This window comes from Bos indicus x Bos taurus, chromosome 22, assembly GCF_003369695.1.
Source record: "Bos indicus x Bos taurus breed Angus x Brahman F1 hybrid chromosome 22, Bos_hybrid_MaternalHap_v2.0, whole genome shotgun sequence".
NCBI classification, from domain to species: Eukaryota; Metazoa; Chordata; class Mammalia; order Artiodactyla; family Bovidae; genus Bos; species Bos indicus x Bos taurus.
This window is the reverse complement of record NC_040097.1, coordinates 53,301,416-53,323,662: the sequence shown is the minus strand read 5'-3', so window position 1 is coordinate 53,323,662 and position 22,247 is coordinate 53,301,416. Positions and strand designations below refer to the sequence as shown.

General features: G+C 44.9%; 1 protein-coding gene across 1 annotated transcript in view; it reads left to right on the top strand.

Annotated features, from left to right (window-relative positions):
- CRTAP (cartilage associated protein) overlaps nucleotides 1-22,247 on the top strand; it is a 33,515-nt gene that overhangs the window by 5,889 nt on the left and 5,379 nt on the right. Inside the window, exons 3-6 of the mRNA XM_027522622.1 lie at nucleotides 2,548-2,719; nucleotides 7,612-7,740; nucleotides 19,777-19,922; nucleotides 20,844-20,927. Of these exons, the coding sequence (XP_027378423.1) occupies nucleotides 2,548-2,719; nucleotides 7,612-7,740; nucleotides 19,777-19,922; nucleotides 20,844-20,927 (531 nt within the window). The remainder of the gene's footprint in view (nucleotides 1-2,547; nucleotides 2,720-7,611; nucleotides 7,741-19,776; nucleotides 19,923-20,843; nucleotides 20,928-22,247) is intronic.

Genomic DNA, 22,247 nt, shown 5'->3' with positions numbered 1-22,247 from the left:
ATGGGTTGTGCAGCTCACCTCCCGTGAGGACCCTCCTCTCTGATCATTTGGCTTCCTGTCTTTCCAAAAGTTGTTGAAATCTCTCGTCTGCTGCTTGCTCCTTTCCTGATCTCCTGTAAGAAGAATTGATCCCTTTTTACTTTCCTCCCTGTTATTGTTCACTGGGTTTGGGGAAAAGAGTTGTGTGCACGTGGCCATCGCACTGTGCTTAGGGGCATCCTCCCTCTGTAGAGCTTTGTTTGTTTTCTTTTCTATTTCATTTATGTGGCTGCCTCGGGATCTCTCGTTGTAGCTCGCAGGCTCTGGGGCATGCAGGCTCCATAGTTGTGGCAGGCGGACTTAGTAGCTCTGAGGCATGTGGGATCTTAGTTCCCTGACCAGGGGTGGAACGCATGTCGCCTGCATTGGAAGGCGGATTCTTAACCACTGGACCACCAGGGAAGTCCCTCTGCAGGGCTTTCTTTCTGCTGCCACCCTGCCATTTCTGCAGAGCCAGCGGTCTGGTATTTCTGCTTCCCCTGCCCCACACTCCCCTTCCCCCCACCTCCCATCCATCTCCAGGCAAAGCTTCAGTTCTTTGCCTGTCTTGCTTCCAGGGGATGCTGCCTGCCCAGGAGATATAAGGAGATCCATCTTCCTAACCTTAGGCTTTAAGTTGGGTGAAAATTCTAGGTCCCAGGGGTGACCCTCAAATACCCCCTGTCCAGAGCAGCTGAAAACAAAACTCCCAAAGGAGAACCACATGTGTATTTCAAGACCTGTCCTGGCCCCTCCAAGTTAGCAGGTTTCTGCCTGTGTCCAAAATCTCTACTTATTTCTGGTGAAGATGAAGCTGCTTCCTCAGCCCTAGTTATTCCTGGTACCTGGTGGAGGCAACAGGTAGCAAGAATTCCTTGATGTCTCCTCTGGCCGGCATGTGGCTGCCCTACCCAGGAACTCGTGCAGACATGTGAAACTCCTAGTTTATACTTTGCTGTTAGGGCAAGGGCCCTCTGACCCTTGCTTTAGCTTATCTTTTCCTTGAATTGATTTTTAAAATCAGTTTTATGGAGGTATAATTTATTTAAAACGAATCTTCTAATTTTAAGTGTATAATTCGATGAGTTTTGGCAAATGTGTGCAGTCATACAACTACCACCACAATCATACAGACGTTTTCTTCTCCCCTAAAAAGTTCCTGCGTTTAAAAAAAAAATTGTTTTAAATTTCCCTCATACCCCTTTGCAGTTATGTCTTTGCCCCTGACCCCTGGCAGCCACTGCTCTGGTTTCTGTCCCTGGTATTTTCCTTTTTTCCTTGATTCAAACTTGATTTTATTATCAAGCATCTGCTAGTTTTTGAGTTAAATAAAATAACTGTACCGCTGTGAACAGGGTAGAAAAATCTAGATGTAGGTAAGTCACTGATTGCCTTCCCAGCTGGGGAGAAGTTACTGTGCAGCACAGGGAACCCAGCCTGGTGCTCCCTGATGACCTGGGTGGGTGGAGTGGGGGAGGGAGGGAGGCTAGAGAGGGAGAGGGTGTGTGCATAATTAGGGCTGATTTGCCTTGTGGTATGGCAGAAACCAGCACAACATTGTAAAACAATTTTTTTTAATTAAAAAAAAAAAAAAAAGAGTGAGCATAGTTTGTCCGGAGTTAATGAGAGTCAAGCTTCATGATAATCTGATTCCTTTTGGGAGGACAAATCTGTCTCTTCATGTCTGGACGGTCCTTGACTTCTCTCGGCTTCCAGAGCCTGTCTTTTTGTTTCGTTTTCGATTGATTTACACTGTGTCAGGTGTACAGAAGAGTGATTCAGTTATACATACGTGTACGTATATATATAAATTATACATGTATATATATATTCAGATTCTTTTCTGTTATACTTTATTACAAAATATTGAGTGAGGTTCCCTGTGCTATACAGTAGATCCTTGTTTATCCACTTTATATTTTATAAGATATTATGGAAAAACCCAAATGAACTTTTTGCCCAACCCAATATATAGTAATATGTAACTGTTAACCCCAAATTCCTTATATATCCCTCCTGATCCCTTTCCCCCTTGGTAACCATAAGTTTGTTTCTCTGTCTGTGATTCTATTTCTGTTTTGTATATAAGCTCGTTTGTATCATTTTTTTAGATTCCACGTATAAGTGGTATCATAGGATATTTGTCTTTCTCTGACTTCATTCAGCATGAGAATCTCTAGGTCCATCGACGTGGCATTATTTCCTTCTTTTTTATATGTGTATATATGTACCACATCTTCATCCATTCATCTGCTGATGGACATTTAGGTGCTTCCACGTCTTGATTATTGTAAATAGTGCTGCTATGAACATAGGGGTGTATGTATCTTTTGGAATTAGAGTCTTCATTTTTTCTGAACATATATCCAGGAGTGGGATGGCAGGACCATATGGTAGCTCTATTTTTAGTTTTTTAAGGAACCTCCATACATCGTATGTTCTCCATAGTGGCTGCCCCAGTCGACATCCCTCCCTTTTCTCCACACCCTCTCCAGCGTTTTTTACATGTAGACTTTTCGCTGATTCCAGAGCTTGTTCATCCGAGCCGTGCGGGCCTACAATGGCGAGAACTGGAGGACGTGCATCACCGACATGGAGCTGGCCCTTCCTGACTTCTTCAAGGCCTTCTATGAGTGTCTCGCTGCCTGCGAGGGCTCCCGGGAGATCAGGGACTTCAAGGATTTCTATCTTTCCATCGCAGGTTGGTAGTGGGTTTTATCCTCGACATAAAGGACACAGCTGCCCCTGCGAGTTCTACATGCTTTCTAGGAAACTCGGGTGGCTTCTGAGAAACTTTTGAGCGTAAATGAGAGTGGGTTAACTGGGGTGGCTGATACAGACATGGATTAGCCTCTGACTTGGCTGGAGCTTCTAGAGGAACAGTGAGTGCGGTGTTCAGACACAGGCCTGTGGAGAAGGTTTGTTTCATCAGTCCTACTTGACTGCAGATTCCCACAGGCTTGTAGCAAAATAAAATTGAGCCCCAAAGCATCTCACACCTCGGCTTAGGGAGATAACTTTGATTATGGCAGTTTTTCAGCATGCAGAGTCTGCATGCTCGATCACTAAGTCATGTCTGACTCTGTGACTCCATGCATGTAACCCGCCAGGCTCCTCTGTCTGTGGAAATTCCCAGGCAAGAATACTGGAGTGGGTAGCCATTTCCTTCTCCAAGAATGAAGAGTATAATTAGTGATCACTAAGGCAACTTTGGTGGCTCAGACAGTAAAGGATCTGCCTGCAATGCAGGAGACCCAGATTCGATCCCCGGGTCAGACAGATCCCCTGGAGAATGAAATGGTAACCCACTCCGGTACTCTTGCCTGGAGAATTCCATGGGCAGAGAAGCCTGGCGGTCTACAGTCCATGGCGTCACAAAGATGTCAGGCACGACTGAGTGACTAACACATATACACAAGGTAACTTTTGGGGAAAAAGAAAACATTTTCTGATGATAAAATAATGCCTGCTTATTTTAAGAAGTTTGGAAAGCACAAGAAAGAGTAAAGAAAGAAAATTGAGGACTTCCCTGGTGGTCCAATGGTTAAGACGCTGAGCTTCCCAGGGAGCAGGGGGCACCGGTTCAATTCTGATCCTGATCAAGGAACTAAGATCCTGCATTCCTTCAGGCTTGGCCAAAACAAGAAAAAGAAAATTGAAAACACATAAATAGCCCTAGGGGTTTTCTTTAACCATTAGTGGGCAGCAATGCTCCAGAGGATAGGAAATGGCCAAGAGATGTCTCTAAGTGGTTTGGGAACACAGACCCTCAAACTGCCCCTTGCTGGAAGGGGCCCCAGGTCAGATAAGCCTGGAATTGGTCTGAGGGTTGTCTGCTTCTTGGAGTCTCTGTGCCCCGTGATGATTAATGACTCTCAGAAACCCTGAGGCGGGCAGCTCTTTTACAGTTATTGAGTCCAGGATGGTTGTTTGTTGTTGTTGTTTTAGTAAATTTTTGCTTGTGAAACTCTTTTTCTACAGAGTACCTTTATTTTTCTTAACAAAACGTTTTTATTGTGGAATATTTCAAACATATACAAAATATAGAAGAGTGTGAAGAAAGCCCACTTACCCATGACTCAGCTTCGCTACTGTCAACTCATGGCAGAGTATCATCTGAAAACCCCCCTCTTCCCTCTCAGGTTCAGATCAGATCAGATCAGTCGCTCAGTCATGTCCGACTCTTTACGACCCCATGAATCGCAGCATGCCAGGCCTCCCTGTCCATCACCAACTCCCGGAGTTCACTGAGACTCTCGTCCATTGAGTCAGTGATGCCATCCAGCCATCTCATCCTCTGTGGTCCCCTTTTCCTCCTGCCCCCAATCCCTCCCAGCATCAGAGTCTTTTCCAATGAGTCAGCTCTTCGCGTGAGGTGGCCAAAGTACTGGAGTTTCAGCTTCAGCATCAGTCCTTCCAATGAACACCCAGGACTGGTCTCCTTCAGAATGGACTGGTTGGATCTCTTTGCAGTCCAAGGGACTCTCAAGAGTCTTCTCCAACACCACAGTTCAAAAGCATCAATTCTTCGGTGCTCAGCCTTCTTCACAGTCCAACTCTCACATCCATACATGACCACAGGAAAAAACCATAGCCTTGACTAGACGGACCTTTGTTGGCAAAGTAATGTCTCTGCTTTTGAATATGCTATCTAGTTTGGTCATAACTTTCCTTCCAAGGAGTAAGCGTCTTTTAATTTCATGGCTGCAAGCAAATTCCAGGTGTTCCCTCATTTTGTATATTTTGTTTCAATAGATATCTCTAAAAGATAAGAACTCTTTTTTTTTTTAACATAACCACCAAACTATTATACCTAAAAGAATTATAACAGCAGTTCCTTGATCTCATCATCAAATATCCAGTGTCCCAGTCGTCTTAGAAATGGCATAAATATATGTGTGTGTCCCTTACATTTATAATTTGTTGGTTTGAATCAGGTTCAAAATAAAGTCCACACATTGCACTTGGTTAGTTTCTTAATCTTTCAGGTTGCTGTGAGGCCACCATCACCATCCATCTGCAGAACTTTTTCATCTTCTCAGACTGAAACTCTGTATCCATTAAACACTAGTTCCCAGGACCTCCCCAGTGGTCCAATGGTTAGCACTCAGCATTTTTCACTGCTGAGGGCACAGGTTCAATCCCTGGTCAGGAAACAAGACTCCCGGCTTGGCAAAAAAAAAAAAAAATTGAAGAATAGTTAATTTGCAATATTGTGTTAGTTTCAAGTATACAGCAAAGTGACTCAGTTACACATATACACATATGTATATATACACACACATTTTTTTCAGATATAATTTCCATTATAGGTTATCACAAAATACTGGGCAGAGTTCCCTGTGCTCTGTATACAGTGCGTGGCGTGCCTGCTCGGTCATGTCTGACTGTTTGCGACCCCGTGGACTGTAGCCCCCCAGGCTCCTCTGTCCATGGGATTCTCCAGGCAAGAATACTGGAGTGGTTGCCATTTCCTTCTCCAGGGGACCTTCCCGACCCAGGGATCAAACCCTTGTTTCTTGCCTCTCCTGCACTGACAGGCGGGTTCTTTACCAGCTGAGCCGCCGGGGAAGCCCCCTATGTATACAGTCGGTCTTTGTTGTTTACCTGTTTTATACATGGCAGTGTGTATCCCTTAATCCCAAACTCCTGATTTTTTCCCCCACCTCCCAAGCCCAGTGCTTCTGGTCCTCAGCGGAAGGGCTAGGATTTAGACCCAGGTGTTCTGACCGTGGTCTCACCTCTTAACCTGTGAAATAGTGTCTCACCTGAGGGGGTTACCCTGGATTAACACTTAATCTCAAACTTTATTTTTGGTAGTTAATATAAGCACATACTATCGCATGTGAAAGACAAAGGGATATAATGTGAAAAACGTCTCCTGCTTTCTCAGTTAGGTCCTGACTAGAAAGAGAAGTGCTTTCCAGTTCCCCAGTATAATTACTGTTGAAATGAATAATTCATGGACAGATGCTTCCAGACGAGGACAACTTGCTGTCCATTAGATTCTCTGTTCTCCACCCCCTCACCCCTGACCATGCAGTGATTTAGCACAGTATTGAGAATTCTTGCCTGAATCTTTTTTTTCCTATAAAGGTTATGTAAATATAAAACCACTTTCCCCTTTATTTTTGTGCCTGCTTCTTCCATACAGAATACATACCCTACATTACACACTATTCTATTTTATGCTTTTTCCACTTAACAGTATATCCTAACTAGTACATAGAGACTGTTTCATTATTCTTCTCATTTCTGCCGAGTACTCCGTTGAGGGTCGGGGTAAGAGTGTGCTACTGTTTATTCAACCATCTGGTAGACATTGGGGCTGCTCCAGTCTTTTGCTTGGGCTTCCCTGGTGGCTCAGCTGGTAAAGAATCCACCTACAATGCAGGAGACCTGGGTTTGATCCCTGGGTTGGGAAGATCCCCTGGAGAAGGGAAAGGCTACCCACTCCAGTATTCTGGCCTGGAGAATTCCATGGACCGTATAGCCCATGGGGTCGCAAAGAGTCATACACGACTGAGCGACTTTCACTTTCTTTCAATCTTTTGCTATAACATCTACTACTGTACTGGGGAATTTTAGTGGGTTTCTTTTTTGTTGTTCTTGTTTGCTAAGTATGGAAATGTGTTTGCAAAGTCAGCATCAGTGGGATTGATGGTTCAGGGTGAATGTTTCAGTAAATTATTTGGTATTTTAAGGTACTGTTTTGTATTCCTACCAACCAGGGAGAGTGCCTACTCCTCCACAGTCTTGCTGGCAAAATGTGTACCATCATGCTGGAAAGGGAAGGGCTGAGGACCACGCTGGATTTAGGGACCAGCTCCAGAAGTAGTATCCATCAGTTGTTAACTGTCCACATTTCATTGGCTCATTTAGTCACATGGTCTCAGCTGAACTGCAAAGGTGGCTGGGAAATGTAGTCTTCCACATCTTTCTATGTGCCTGTATTTAGGTCTGCCTGCTCTCTTTTAAAACCTGTGTGGATTCTGCTATTTGTATGTACCATGACTTCTTAATCACCATCCTACTGATTGACATTTGGGTTACTTTCAAGTTTGTTTGCTTAAGTGTGCCCAAGTCTAAAGAACATTTTCCCAGAAGGAGACTACTGGGTTAGAGAATATGTATATTTTAACCTTGGATAAATTTTGTCAAATCGTTCTCCAAAAAACTTGTTCCTTTTTTGCTCCTACCAACAAAATATGAGACTGTGAATCTCGATATTCTCTCCTTAACACTGGGTGTTGTCAACTTTTAAACATTTTGCCAATTTAATAGCTTACATTATTTTAGGATTTCTTAATTACAAATAAGGTTAAGATCTTTTCACAATGTTTATCAGCCCCTTTTATAATTTCTGTTAGCATCTTTTTGGCTATTTTTATAGCCAGCATTTGTCCTTCTCCTATTGATTTAGCATGCTTCATGTATTAAAGATTTTGGCCCTTTATCGTAAGTAGTGCAAATATTTTACTTTTATCATTTTATCATGATCATTTTGGCCTTAATTGTTTTGGGGGGGGTGGGGCAGAAGTGGCATAAAGAAAATAATGAATGCACCGCCTGAAAATCTGTGTGTTCTTTCAGATCATTATGTGGAGGTCCTGGAATGCAAAATTCAGTGTGAGGAGAACCTCACCCCTGTCATAGGAGGATATCCGGTGGAGAAATTTGTGGCTACCATGTATCATTATTTGCAGTTCGCTTATTATAAATGTAAGTACTCATCTTCTAGGCAATCTGGGCAAGGTACTAAGACTCAGCTTCCACCTCAGTGGAGAGTACTAACCTTGTAAGATTGTCTTGAGGATTAAATGAGTTGGTAGATGTGGAATGCTGATGGAATTCACACACTGGCACAGGGCAAACTCTATATAACTGGTGTTTTTGTTTATTAATCTTTTTTTTTTTTTTTGACTGCTCCATGCAGCTTGCAGGATACTAGTTCCCTGACCAGGAATGGAACACCCTGTAGTGGAAATGTGAAGTCCTAACCACTGGACTGCAAAGGGAATTCCTTTTAGAAATTCCCAATGGCTTCCCTGATGGCTCAGTGGTAAAAAATTTGTCTGCAATGCAGGAGATGCAAGAGATGAAGTTTCTATCCCTGAGTGGGAAAGATTCCCTGGAGGAGGAAATGGCAACCCACTCCAGTATTCTTGCCTGGAAAGTCCCACGGACTTAGAGGAGCCTAGCGGGCTATGGTCCATGGGGTTGCAGAAGAGTCGGACACAACTGAGCGATTAAACCCCCACCACTATATATATCATTATTTCCCTTCCTCCACACCATTGACCTTTTCACTCTTAACCCTAAGATCACTGCAGTTGATCCTGCCTTGAACTTGGAGTTTCTCGATCAGAACCTTCCAGATGGACAAAAGGCTCACATGGGAGAGAGAGAAAGGAATTCAGACTTCAAAGCCCAAATTTCCTGCCTTCCTTTCTTTCCCTGTAACCAAGATTGCCGGGGGCCACTTGCTTGAGCAGCGTGTGCCCTGGCGGTTCAGTGATGAGCACGGGACGTTACTGGGGTCATTTGCTATGCGGAAGACTCTGCTCTCCTGATGACATATCTGGTTCGTGGGCTGGAGTCTGACTAGCTTCCCCGAGGCTGTCTTTCAGACTCAGGGGTGGCAGGTCATAGGGCCTCGGGGGTGTCTTGGAGGACTGACAGGTGACTTTGGCTTCCACAGCCTCCTCCCCCGCTGTGAGCATCTTGTTCTTTGTGGAGTTCCCTCTGCCCACAGCAGACACCTGCCCACCTACCGGGTGATCCCACCTCATCTCCTCTCCAGGACACACCAGAGGCCTTGCCTGCTGAAGGTCAAAAAAGGAAAGAGAAAAATTTTGCTTCATTCCCTCTCTCTTTCTCTATTTTAATTTTTTAACTAAAAAATTTAAACTTTTGCTGCTAATCAAGATGATTCCTTTGTTCCTAAAAAGTCTCTGATACTGACATTTACACCATGTTTTTCTGAGGAAGGTAACTGGCCTCTCTCAGCAGTGAACCTGATCTTCACCAGCCTGTTCAGTTCAGTTCAGTCTCTCAGTCGTGTCTGACTCTTTGCGACCCCATGAATCGCAGCACGCCAGGCCTCCCTGTCCATCACCAACTCTTGGAGTTCACTCAGACTTATGTCCATCAAGTCAGTGATGCCATCCAGCCATCTCATCCTCTGTCGTCCCCTTCTCCTCCTGCCCCCAATCCCTCCCAGCATCAGAGTCTTTTCCAATGAGTCAACTCTTCGCACGAGGTGGCCAAAGTACTGGAGTTTCAGCTTTAGCATCATTCCTTCTAAAGAAATTCCAGGGCTGATCTCCTTCACCAGCCTGAACCCCATCTAAATGTGCAATGAAATGGCCCGAAATGCCCCTTGGTTGGGACATTTCTGAGACCAGCAGGAGGCCAAGGGCTGTTTTAAAGAGGTGTCTTTCTCGTGTCCCCTTTCGTGGAGGGAAGGGTGAGTTTATTTGCCACTGTCAGCCTGGCATGAACTGTCTGGTAAAGGATTCATTAGCAGAGAGGATGAGAGTCTACTTCTATATAATCTGTGGACACGCTTCCCTGCTGGGCAGCACCGAGCTCACAGCATGTTCCAGCAAATAGCTGTTGACTGCATTCTAGTGTGGAGGGGCGGTCTTCTACCGGACAATGTCTTTGCTTATGAAGAGCCTTCTTTTTAAAAATAAGTACCTGGTTTAAGGTAACTGTTTTTTCCCCCTAAAAAGCCTTGTAGTATAGGTTTAGTGCAATAAACATCACAGAGATATACAGAAAAACATCAAGCACATCACCCATTCTAATCTCCCTGCTCCCTCTCACCTGACCCCAGATTTAACTACTGGCTTATATTTATCCACACTCGGAAAGCTCTTATTTTAATGAGAATTACAGAAAATTATGTACTTTTTAAAAAAATTTCTGAAAATTGAAAAACATATTAGAAAGGATGGTATAATAAACTAGGGGGTGTGTCCTCAGTTGCTTCAGTCGTGTCTGACTCTCTGTGACCCTATGGACTGTAGCCCGCCAGGCTCCTCTGTCCATGGCATTCTCAAGCAAAATTCTGGAGCGGGTTGCCATGCTCTCCTCCAGGGGATCTTCCTGACCCAGGGATCAAACCTGGTCTATTATCTCTCCTGCATCGACAGGTAGGTTCTTTACCAGGGAAGCCCAATGGACTAGGGGTGACTGTCACCCAATTCAAACATTTATCAACACATTGCCGATCTTGGGTTTAGCTTCTACATGTTCTGTTGGATGAAAATACAGCTGGTATTTTTGTTTCATGAAGGCTGTGCCAGCACTTCACTGAGCTAATTGTGATGGACATTGAAACGTGAATCTTCCAACCACTGAGCAGGCTGGGTTCAGTGGCAACACGCCAGAACACTGGAGTTCAGCACTGCACTGGATACGTCCAGGCTCTGGCAACTCACTGCTCACGCCTCTGAAGCCTTTACTTGCTCTAAAAACCACCGGGCGTATCAGAAACTGACAAGGACAAAATAGCTAAAACAACAAGATTTTCAGCATTTATTGCTGCTCTGCAAGAAATCTTTGTTTTTGGGAATATAAATAAGCACTGTGAGTGAAATGTAACTCTTAAAATTGGCTTCTTGAAAGTCAGCCCTGTTTTGAATTCTTTTTCCGAGACCTACACCAGGACATTTCTTGAGGGCAGATGTCATTTCCAGCCCCACAGATTTGTGAACAGCAAGTGTCCACGTGTGTGTGTTAGTTGCTCAGTCATGTCTGACTCTTTGCAACCACATGGACTGTAGCCCGTCGGATTCCTCTGTCCATAGAATTCTCCAGGCAAGAATATTGGAGTGGGTTGCCATTCCCGTCCCCAGCGGATCTTCCCAACCCAGGAATGGAACCCCAGTCTCCTGCCTTGCAGGAAGATTTTTTTTATCCTCTGAGCCACCAGGGAAGCCCAGGAAGTGTCCATAAGCAAGGGTTTTAAAGTTGTAGTTATGGGAAGTGGCCACAAGGTGGTAGCACTTCTTCACACCCAGGTCTGGTTACCTGGGCATCCAGAGCCTTAAACCAGTTTTCCTGGGTTGTCAAAGAGAGCTGAATATAGGAAAAGAAATGGCCTGAGGCTTGTGTCGCATTCCTTCTTTCCACTGACCTTTCACACCAGGAAGAAATCCCAGCCCCTGCAAAAGGGCTAGGCTGAGGGTGCTGTTGTGTCCAGAGGTGGGACAACTAATTGAAGGAGGCTGGAGTTGGGAACCGGCCACCAGGACACGGGGAGACTTTTTCAAGCTCTTCCAGCCCAGCGGGTCCACCAATCTGGGTGCACTGGACCTGGAACAGCTTTTCACGGGGCTGGCTGAATCTGGACTGTGGTCCCATCTGGGGCAGACTTGGCACCACGGGTGCAAAGGGCTCTTTGGCTCATCCTCCCCAGCTCCTCCAGCCCCATGAGAATTCAACCTTGAGACCAAAGCCTGCTCAGGCCCCAGGGATGTGGCGCCAGCCCAGAGCCCCAAGGCCCGAGGGGATGTGGTAAGCACTGCTTTTTTTTAGATTTACAGTGTTGTGTTTTAGCTGTATAGCAACTTGGTTCAGTTATGCTGTTTTTCAGATCCTTTTCCTGTATAAGATGTTACAGAAAGTTGGGCAGGCTTCTGTGTACTACGCAGTAGGTCCTTTTTGTGTATCTGTTAATCCTAACATCCTAATTCATCACTGCTGCTGCTAAGTCGCTTCAGTCGTGTCCGGCTCTGTACGACCCCATAGACGGCAGCTCACCAGGTTCCCCCGTCCCTGGGATTCTCCAGGCAAGAACACTGGAGTGGGTACCACCCTAATTTCTTCTTTGGGAATCATACGTTTATTTTTTAACTCTGTGAGTCTCTTTGTGTTGCACAGATTAATTCGTTTGAATTTTTAGATTCTAACTGTAAGCAATTTCTTTCTTTCTTTTTTTTTGTAAGCAATTTCATATGATGTTTGTCTTTCTCAGTCAGACTTCCTTCACTAGTTTGATCGTGTCTAGGTCCATCCATGTGGCTACCAATGGCACCATCTCACCCTTTTTTATGGCTGAGTAATATTCCATTGCATACATGTGCCACATCTTCTTTTTCTGTTCGTCTGTCAGTGGACACTGTGGTGGGTTCCATGTCCTGGCTGTTGTAAACAGGGCTGCACTAACCATAGGGGTGCATGAGTCTTTCATAATTCTGGTTTTCTTCGATTATTCACGCAGGAGTGGGGTGGTGGGATCATATGCCAGCTCGGTTTTTAGGTTTTTGAAGAAACTCCATACTGTTCTCCAGAGTGCCTCTTACCAATTTACATTCCAGACAGCAGCTTAGGAGGGTTTTCTGTGTTCCAAGCTATCTCCACATTTACTGTTTCTAGACGTTTTGCTGATGGCCATTCTGACTGGTGTGAAGGGATATCTCCTTGCAGGTCATATTTGCATTTCTCTAATAATAGCCTTGTGGAGCATCTTTTCCACTGTTTTTTTTTTTTTTTAATCTTTTCAAGCCATCTGAGTGAAAGGAACCTCTTGAGATTGGCTTTTTGAAAGTTGCCCACGTTTTGATTTTTTTTTGCCCTACCCCAGGTCATTTCTTGAGAAAGAAAGAAAGTGAAGTCGCTCAGTCGTGTCCAACTCTTTGCGACCCCATAGACGGCAGCCCACCAGGCTCCTCTATCCATGGGATTCTCCAGGCAAGAATACTGGAGTGGGTTGCCATTTCCTTCTTCAGTGCATGAAAGTGAAAAGTGAAAGTGAAGTCGCTCAGTCGTGTCCGACTCTTTGCCTCCCCATGGACTGCAGCCTACCAGGCTCCTCCATCCATGGGATTTCCCAGGCAGGAGTACTGGAGTGGGGTGCCATTGCCTTCTCCGATGTCTAGTTTAGAGCATTGCATCTTTTTCATACGTTATTGTTTCAAACAGTAAGAATTAATTTTACATTTTGAAGCAGGCTTCTTGAAAGTCGACCTTGTTTTGACTTTTTTCCCCGTGATCTACCCCAGGGCATTTCTTGAGGGCAGGTGTCATTTGCAGCCCCGCAGGGTTATTGAAGTCAGTGTCCATTAACCTGTTTCAAAGCTGTAGTAAGGAGAACCGGCCACAAGGAGGCAGCACTTCTTCACACCCAGGTCTGGTTACCTGGGCAGCCAGAGCCTCAGAAAAGTCGCGTTCCCTAGTTGTCAAGGAGAGTGGAATGTGCCACAAGAAACTCCCAGCGCTTGTGTTTCATTCCTTCTTCCCGAACCCTTTTACCCCGCGGGGAAATCCCAGCCTCTGAAAAACCGCAGCGCTAAGGGTGCTGTCCTCGGAGGCTGGTGGTAGGAACCCCAGGACATGGGGAGGGACCAGGTGACTTTTCCAAGCTCTTGCAGCTTGAAGAGTTCACCAATCTTTAGGTGCACTGGGCTTCCTGTGGCTTTTAATGAGCCCGCCTGGATCTGGACATTATGGTCTAATAGGTAGGATTCCAGGGACTACAGATCCAAGGGGTGTTGCTTTGCTGGCACACAGCTCCCAGCTCCCTCAGCCCCATGAGAGTCCAGTCTTCAGACCCTAGCCTGCTCAGGGCCCCAAGGCCCTAGAGGAACATGGCAGGCACTGGGGTTTTTAATATTTTATCTTAGATGGAGTAGAATTTTACTATTGAATATGTTTTAGGTATACAGCATCTTGATTCAGTTGTGGATGTGTTTTTTTGACCCTCTTCCCTTATATTACAGTGTTGAGCACAGTTCCCTGTACTATATAATAGGTCCTTCTGGATTATCTGTTTTATGTATATGAGAGCATATATGTTAATCCCAACCTCCTAATTCATCCCTCCTGCCCTAATTTCCTCTTTGGGCATCATATGTTTGTTTTGTGACTCTGTGAGTGTCTTTGTTTTACATATATGAATTTGTTTGGATCAGTTTTCAGATTCCACCTGTAGATGAGCTCATATTTTTATTTCTCAGTGTGATGGACTTCACTGCAGATGATTACGTCTAGGTGCATCCATATGGCTCCCAGTGGTATCGCTGTCGCTCTCTTTTGGCTGAGTAACATTCCGCTGGATACATGTGCCACATCTTTTTCTGATCACCTGTCGATGGATGCTGCACTGTTGGGGTGCATGTGTTTTTTGAAATTTAGTTTTCTCAGATTATACTCCCAGCAGTGGCATGGATCTTTTCCCTGCTTTATTTTCAGTTTTAAAAGAACCTCCACGCTGTTCTCCAGAGCTTAGGAGGGTTCCCTTTGCTCCACCCCGTCTCCACATTTACTGGTTATAGATGTTTTGCTGATGGCCATTCTGACTGGTGTGAGCTGTTACCTTCTTGCAGTTCTGATTTGCATTTTTCTAATGATAGCTTTGTGGAGCACTTTTACCACTGTTTTTTTGTTTTTTCTTTTCAAACAGTGTGATTGAAATTTACATCTTTAAATTGGCTTCTTAAAAGTTGGCCCTATTTGAATTTTTTTTCCCCTGACCTTCCCTGGGGCATTTCTTGAAGGCAGGTGTTATTTCCAGCCCTGTAGGATTTTTGAAGGCAAGTTCAGTTCAGTTGCTCAGTCATATCCAATTCTTTGCGAGTCCATGGACTGCAGCACGCCAGGCTTCCCTGTCTACCACCAACTCCTGGAGCTTGCTCAAACTCATGTCCATCAAGTCGGTGATGCCATCCAACCATCTCATCCTCTGTCGTCCCCTTCTCCTCCTGCCTTCAGTCTTTCCCAGCATCAGGGTCTTTTCCAACGAGTCAGTTCTTTGCATCAGGTGGCCAAAGGATTGGAGCTTCAGCTTCAGCATCATTCCTTCCAATGAATATTCAGAGTCAATTTCCTTTAGGATTGACTGGTTTGATCTCCTTGCAGGCCAAGGGACTCTCAAGAGTCTTCTCGAATACCACAGTTCAAAAGCATTAATTCTTCAGCACTCAGCTTTCTTTGTAGTCCAACTCTCACATCCATACATGACCACTGGAAAAACCATAGCTTTGACTAGACGGACCTTTGTCAGCAAAGTAATGTCTCTGCTTTTTAATATGCTGTCTATGTTGGTCATAGGTTTTCTTCCAAGGAGCAAACGTCTTTTAATTTCATGGCTGCAGTCACCATCTGCAGTGATTTTGGAGCCCCCCAAAATAAAGTCTCTCACCGTTTCCATTGTTTCCCTATTTGTTTGCCATGAAGGGATGGGACCAGATGCCGTGATCTTAGTTTTTTGAATGTTGAGATTTAAGCCAGCTTTTTCACTCTCCTCTTTCACTTTCATCAAGAGGCTCTTTAGTTCCTCTTTGCTTTCTGCCGTAAGGGTGGTGTCATCTGTATATCTGAGGTTATTGATATTTCTCTTGGCAATCTTGATTCTAGCTTGTGCTTTATCCAGCCCAGCATTTCGCATGATGTACTCTGCATATAAGTGAAATAAGCAGGGTGACAATATACAGCCTTGATGTACTCTTTTCCCAATTTGGAACCAGTCTGTGTTCCATGTCTGGTTCTAACTGTTGCTTCTCAACCTGCATACAGATTTCTCAGGAGGCAGGTGAGGTGGTTTGGTATTCCCATCTCTTGAAGAATTTTCCAGTTTGTTGTGATCCATACAGTCAAAGGCTTTGGCGTAGTCCATGAAGCAGAAGTAGATGTTTTTCTGGAACTCTCTTGTTTTTTCTATGATCCAATGGATGTTAGCAATTTGATCTCTGGTTCCTCTGCCTTTTCTAAATCCAGCTTGAATATCTGGAAATTCTCGGTTCACGTACTGTTGAAGCCTGGCTTGGAGAATTTTGACTATTACTTTGCTAGCGTGTGAAATGAGTGCAATTGAGTGGTAGTTTGAACATTCTTTGGCATTCTTTCTTTGGGACTGGAATGAAAACTGACCTTTTCCAGTCCTATGGCCACTGCTGAGATTTCCAGATTTGCTGGCGTATTGAGTGCAGCACTTTCACAGCATCATCTTTTAGGATTTGAAATAGCTTAACTGGAATTCCATCACCTCCAGTAGTTTTTTCGTAGCGATGCTTCCTAAAGCCCACTTGACTTAACAGTGTGCATAAAAGCCCGTTTTAAAGTTGTAGTAATGAGAAATGACCACAAGGAGGCAGCACCACTTCATGTGCAGGTCTGCTCACCCGGGCAGCCAGAGCATCAGCAAAGTCCGTTCTTAGGTTGTCAAGAATGTTGTTTAGGGTGTCCAGCAAATTGGTTCAGTGATGCACACACATAGATGTATTGTGCTTTGGATCCTTTTCCCTTATGGGTTGTTAGAGTGTTTCACAGTTCCCTGTGCTGTACAGTAGGTCCTTTTTTATTTTCTATATTATGTATATGAGAGTGTATCTGTTAATCCTAACCTCCTACTTCATCCCTCCCACTCCAATTTCCCCTTATAGAATCATACACTGGTTCTGAACCTGTGAGTCTCCTTGCGTTACATAGATTATTTGTATCAGTTTTTGGGTTCCAACTGTAAGTGATCTCATACAATATTTGTCTTTCTCAGTCCGAGTTGCTTCACTTAGTATGATCGTGTCTAGGTCCATTCAGGTGGCTGCTAATGGCATCATTTCATCCTTCCTTATGGCTGAGTACTCCTCCATTGTATACATGGGCCACATCATTTTCTGTTCATCTAACGATGGGCACTGCTGTGGCTTCCATTCCTGGGTGTTGTAAGCAGTGCTGCACTGAATGTTGGGATGCACGTGTTTTTTGAAATTCCGTCTTCTCCACTTGTACAGGAGTGGAGTGGCCAAATCATATGCCCACTCTATATTTATTCAGTAGTTTTGAAAGAACTCACGATGTTCTCCGGAGTTCCTGGAGATTTAAATTCACAAGAACTTTGTAGGAGGGTTTCCTTTGCTCCACCCTGTCTCCACATTTACTGTTTGTAGACATTTTCCTGATGACCATTCTGGCTGGTGCAAGTTAATACCTCCTTGCAGTTCTGATTGACATTTGTCTAGTAATAGCCATTTAGAGCATCTTTTTCATACTTTGTTTCAAACAGTATGGGTGAAATTTACATTTTGTAGTGGGCTTCTTGAAAGTCCACCTTGTTTGACTTTTTTTCCTGTGACCTACCCCAGGGCATTTCTCGAGGGCAGGTGTCATTTGCAGCCCCGCAGGGTTATTGAAGGCGAAGTGGCCATAAACCTTGGTTTTAAAGTTGTAGTAATGAGGAACCGCCACAGGCAGCAGCGCTTCCTCACACGTAGGTCTGATCACCTGGAGAGCCAAAACCTCAGGAAAGTCAGTCAATTCCTGGGTTGTCAAGAGAAAAGAAGGTGCCAGGAGAAATGCCCAGGGGCCTGTGTCTCGTTCCTTTACCCCTTCTCCCCACGGACAAATCCCAGCCCCTGCAAAACCACTCTGCTGAGGGTGATGTCGTCCGAGGTTGGTGCTGAGTTCCTTCACCAGGACACGTCCAGGAGACCTGCTGGCTTTTGGAAGCTCTTCCAGACTGAGGGCCCACCAGTCTTTGGATGCTCTGGGCTTCGTGTAGCTTCTGAAGGGCCCGCCTGCATCTGGAGACTGTGGTCCCATCCAGAGGGGACCAGTCCTTACAGGTCCAAGGGGCTCTGCTTTGATGGCATGTAGTCCCCAGCTCCCTCAGCCCCGTGAGAGCCCAGTCTTGAGACCCAAGCCTCTCAGGGTGTAAGGATGTGACACCAGCCTGGGTCCCCATGCCCTGAGGGCAATATGGTGGGCACTGCTTTTTTTTTAAATGTAATTTTAAAAAATTTAAAATAGAACTGAAATAGAACTGACTTATACTACAGTGTTTGTTGGGGTTGTACAGCAAATTGGTTCAGTTATGCACACACGTGGATGTATTGTTTTTCAGATCCTATCCCTGTAGTTTTACAGTGTGTTTCGTGGAGTTCCCTGTGGTGTATAGTAGGTCCCTCTTGATTATCTGTTTTATATATAAAAGAGTGCAACTGTTAATCCTAACCTCCTAATTCATCCCTTCTGCCCTAATTTCCCCTTTGTGATCGTAAGTTTGTTTTCCAACTCTGTGAGTCTCTTTGTGTTGCATAAATTAATTAATTCTTATTATTTTCTAGATTCCAAATCTAAGTGATCTCGTATACCATTTGTCTTTCCCAGTCTGACTGACTTCACTTGGTATGATCATGTCTGGGTCTGTCAGTGTGGCCGCCAGTGGCACCATTTCATCCTTTGTATAGCTGAGTAATATTCTGTTGTAAACATGTGACATCTCTTCTTTTTCCATTGATCTTTCGATGGACATTGTGGTGACTTCCCTGTCTTGCCTGTTGTAATCAGAGGTGCACTTGTCTCTTGGAATTCTGGTTTTCTCCAGTTACATGCCCAGGACTGGGGTGGCCCAATCATATGCTAGTTCTATTGTTAGTTTAATGAATTTCCACACTGTTCTCCAGAGTGCCTGATACCCAATTTCCTTTCACAACAACCTGGTTGGAGGATTGTCTTTGCTGCACTCTGCCTCCGCATTTGTTGTCTGTATACAGACCATTTGCTGATGGCCATGCTGACGGCTGTGGGGCGATTCCTCCTTGCATTTTTGATTTGCCTTTCTCTAGTAGTCATATGGATATATGTCACATACATATAGTAGTAGTCATGAGTCTGAGCAAGCTCCGGGAGTTGATGATGGATAGGGAAGCCTGATGTGCTGCAGTCCATGGGGTTGCAAAGACTCAGACATGACTGAGTGACTGAACTGAACTGAGTCATGTGGAGCAGCTTTTCCATTACTTTTTTAAAAACAGTATGAATGAGATTTACCTTTTGAAGTTGGCTTTTTGAAAGTCGGCCCCGTGTTGAATATTTTTTCATAGCCTACTGCAGTACATTTCTTGAAGGTAGGTGTCATTTCCAGTCCTTGCAGGGTTGATGAACGGGAAATGGCCTTAAGTGGGGGTTTTAGAGTTGTAGTTATGGGAAAAGGCCACGAGGCGACAGCACCACTTCACATCCAGATCTGGTTACCTGGGCAGACAGAGCCTTAGGGAGGTCCTGTTCCTGGGTTGTCAAGGAGAGGGGAATGTGCCAGAAGAAACGCCCAGGGTCCAGTGTCTCATTCCTTCTTCCCTTTCCCTTTGCCCCCATGGAGAAATCTCAGCATCTGGAAAACCGCTCTGCTGAGGGAGCACCTCCTCCATAGGTGGGGGCGACTCTCAGGAAGGAGGGTGGAGGTGGGAGCCCAGCACCAGGACATGAGGAGGGGAGACCAGGTGACTTTACGAAGCTCTTACAGCCCAGGAGGATCCACAGATCTTTGGGTGCCCTGGGCTTCTTGTGGCTTTTTGTGGGCCTGCCTGGCTCTGGAGATTGTGGTCCCATCAAGAGGGAGTGGGCAGTACAGGTCCAGGGGGTCTCATTTGCTTGCCCGTCCTCCGTCAGACCCATGAGAGTCCAGCCTCCAGACGCAGGCCTGCTCAGGCCCCAGGGATGTGACACAGCCCAGGTCACGGTGGCCTGACGGGGATTGACTAGTTATTTCTGCCTTGGCCTCTGTGTACCGAGGAACTTATGTCATTTTCACAAATGGATTCCACTTTTCCCTGGAGATCCTGTCTACGGCCTGTTCATCCCTGAGGTTGTTGTTGTTTTTTTTTCGTCATTGCAGGAGTTCCGTCGGAGGGGCTTGGAGAACGGGCTTGTTGGTGATCTTTTTCTTCCGGAAGCCGTTCTTCACCGGAGAACTGTTCTTCTCCTGAGAGGCTGGCTGACTTCCTGTTCCTGTTTTCTCTCTTCCGCCCACAGTGAACGACCTGAAGAATGCGGCGCCCTGCGCGGTCAGCTACCTGCTCTTTGACCAGAGCGACAAGGTCATGCAGCAGAACCTGGTGTACTATCAGTACCACAGGGACAAGTGGGCGCTGGCGGACGAGCATTTCCAGCCCAGACCGGTGAGCGCCGGCGCACCGGCCATCGCGTTTCCGCTCTCGTCTTTATCCCACTTCCGGGAGACAGCTTGGCATCTGAAGAGAAGGGCTATTACAGAAATAAGGCAATCTCAACTTGCTTCTGTCGCTTTTTTGTCTTTTAACACTTTACCCCTTTGTTCTCTTTTCTAAATCCACAAACTCTCCTGAAATTTCAAGCATTTCAGAAACATTTCAGTTAGGAATTGACACTGCCTCTTGATTTTATGTTTTCTCTGTCTCAAGCTGTGGTAAAGCTGTATGTTTGGCGTATATGCAGCATGTAATTCTTTATTTTTACAAAAATGGGATCCTACATACTGTTTAACAACTTGCTTTGTGTTTTCTAAGAAATTCATCATGAATGCCTCCCTTGTTACTCTCATACTATATATATATATATATATATTTTGTTATTAACAACTCCATGGCAGGGTTGTTTATGGATGGATCATCATTTCATTCTTTTGATGCACACACACAGTTTTGCACGTGCTCAGGGAAACTTGTGGATTATTTATCACTTTCAGAGGATCTTTTCTCATGTGCCCTTAAGTTGTATTTTCACTGAGATTTGTGCCAGCTGTCCTGGTTTGCTGTACATATATCTTCCTTCAACCTCACTGTCAGACAAACACACATACATTTCTCTTTCATTCACTCGGAATTGGCCCCTGTTTTTCAAATTGAGATATAATTCATATAGTTGAAAGTTCATGCATTCAAAATGCACAATTCAGGGGTTTTCATGTATTCACAGCACTGCATGGCTGTTACCACTATTTAATTTTGCATATTTTCATCATCCCCTCACCAGAGAAACCCCAACCCCTCGTTCCCTCTGCATGCCAGTTTTCCTGTTAAATGGTTGGCTGTATACACTGTTCTCTGTTTGTGTCTGAACAGGAAGCAGTCCAGTTCTTTAACGTGACCATGCTCCAGAAAGAGCTGTATGACTTTGCTAAGGAGAATCTCATGGATGACGATGAGGTGAGCTTTCATGTTTAGCACACGACTGACTGAGAGAAAAATATTCCTCACGTCTTTGTGAAAAGTCACTGGGAGGCCCCGTCATTCCTGAAATGAAATCCAGAAGAGGGCTTGGGAAACACGGTTTCTGTGAGTGTTTTAACGCGTCAGTGGACTGACCTGGACAAGAAGGGCTTCTAGGAAACCCAGGCTGAAGCACCACGTTTCCCGGCAGAGTTTGGAGCCATGCTTTAGTCACCCGTCACAGGCGCCGTCCAGGCATCGTTTTTGTTTATTTGTTTATTTATTTATTTGAGGCTGTGCTGGACCTTCGTTGCTGTGTCGGCTTTTCTCTAGTTGTGGTGAGCGGGCTGCTCACTGTGGTAGCCTCTCTCGTTTTGGAGCGGGTTCTAGGACAAGTGGGCTCAGTAGTTGAGGCTCTGGGGCTCTAGATACAGGCTTCATAGTTGTGGCACACGGGCTTAGTTGTTCCATGACATGTGGGATCTTCATGGATCAGGGATCAAACCCATGTCTCTTGCATTGGAAGGTGGATTCGTTACCACTGAGCCACCAGGGAAGCTTCCGGGCATCGTTTTTAAAAAAAATTTGTATTGGAATATAGTTGCTTTACAGTGTTATGTTTCTGCTATATAGCAAAGTGAATCAGCCATATATATACATTTATCCTCTCTTTTTTGGATTTCCTGCCCGTTTAGGTCACCAGAGAGCATTGAGTTCCCTGTGCTATGCAGCTGGTTCTCGTTAGTTACCTATTTTATACATAAGTCTCAATAGTGTATCTATGTCAATCTCAACCTCCCAATTCCTCCCACCTGGCCCTTCCCTCCTTGGTGTCTGTACCTTTGTTCCCTATGTCTGTGTCTCTATTTCTGCTTTGCAAATAGGTTTATCTGTACCATTTCTTAGGTTCCACATACATGAATTAATATACGATATTTGTTTTTTTCTTTCTGACTTACTTCACTTAGTATGAAAATCTCTACGTCCATTCATGTCTCTGCAAATGGCATAATTGCATTTCTTTTTGTGTCTGAGCAACAAGCTTCATTTTTTAACTTTATAAAAACAGTGAGTATTCAATTACTCAGCACTCTGAAGACTCTGGGAAACCCACATACCAATTTTTCTGTCCATTTGTGTGTGTGTGTGTCTTTTTATGAGTTAAGCATTTTATCCTTCTCTGGGATTTTCTTGAAATTCCTGATTAAGTCTTACCCAGCTGATTCCTTTACTGATGGAGACTCTGCTGGTTACGGGGCAGTCATTCTGTGTTGGGGCAGTCTAGTCACAGAAAAGCCGTCATCGGGGTTAGCGTTT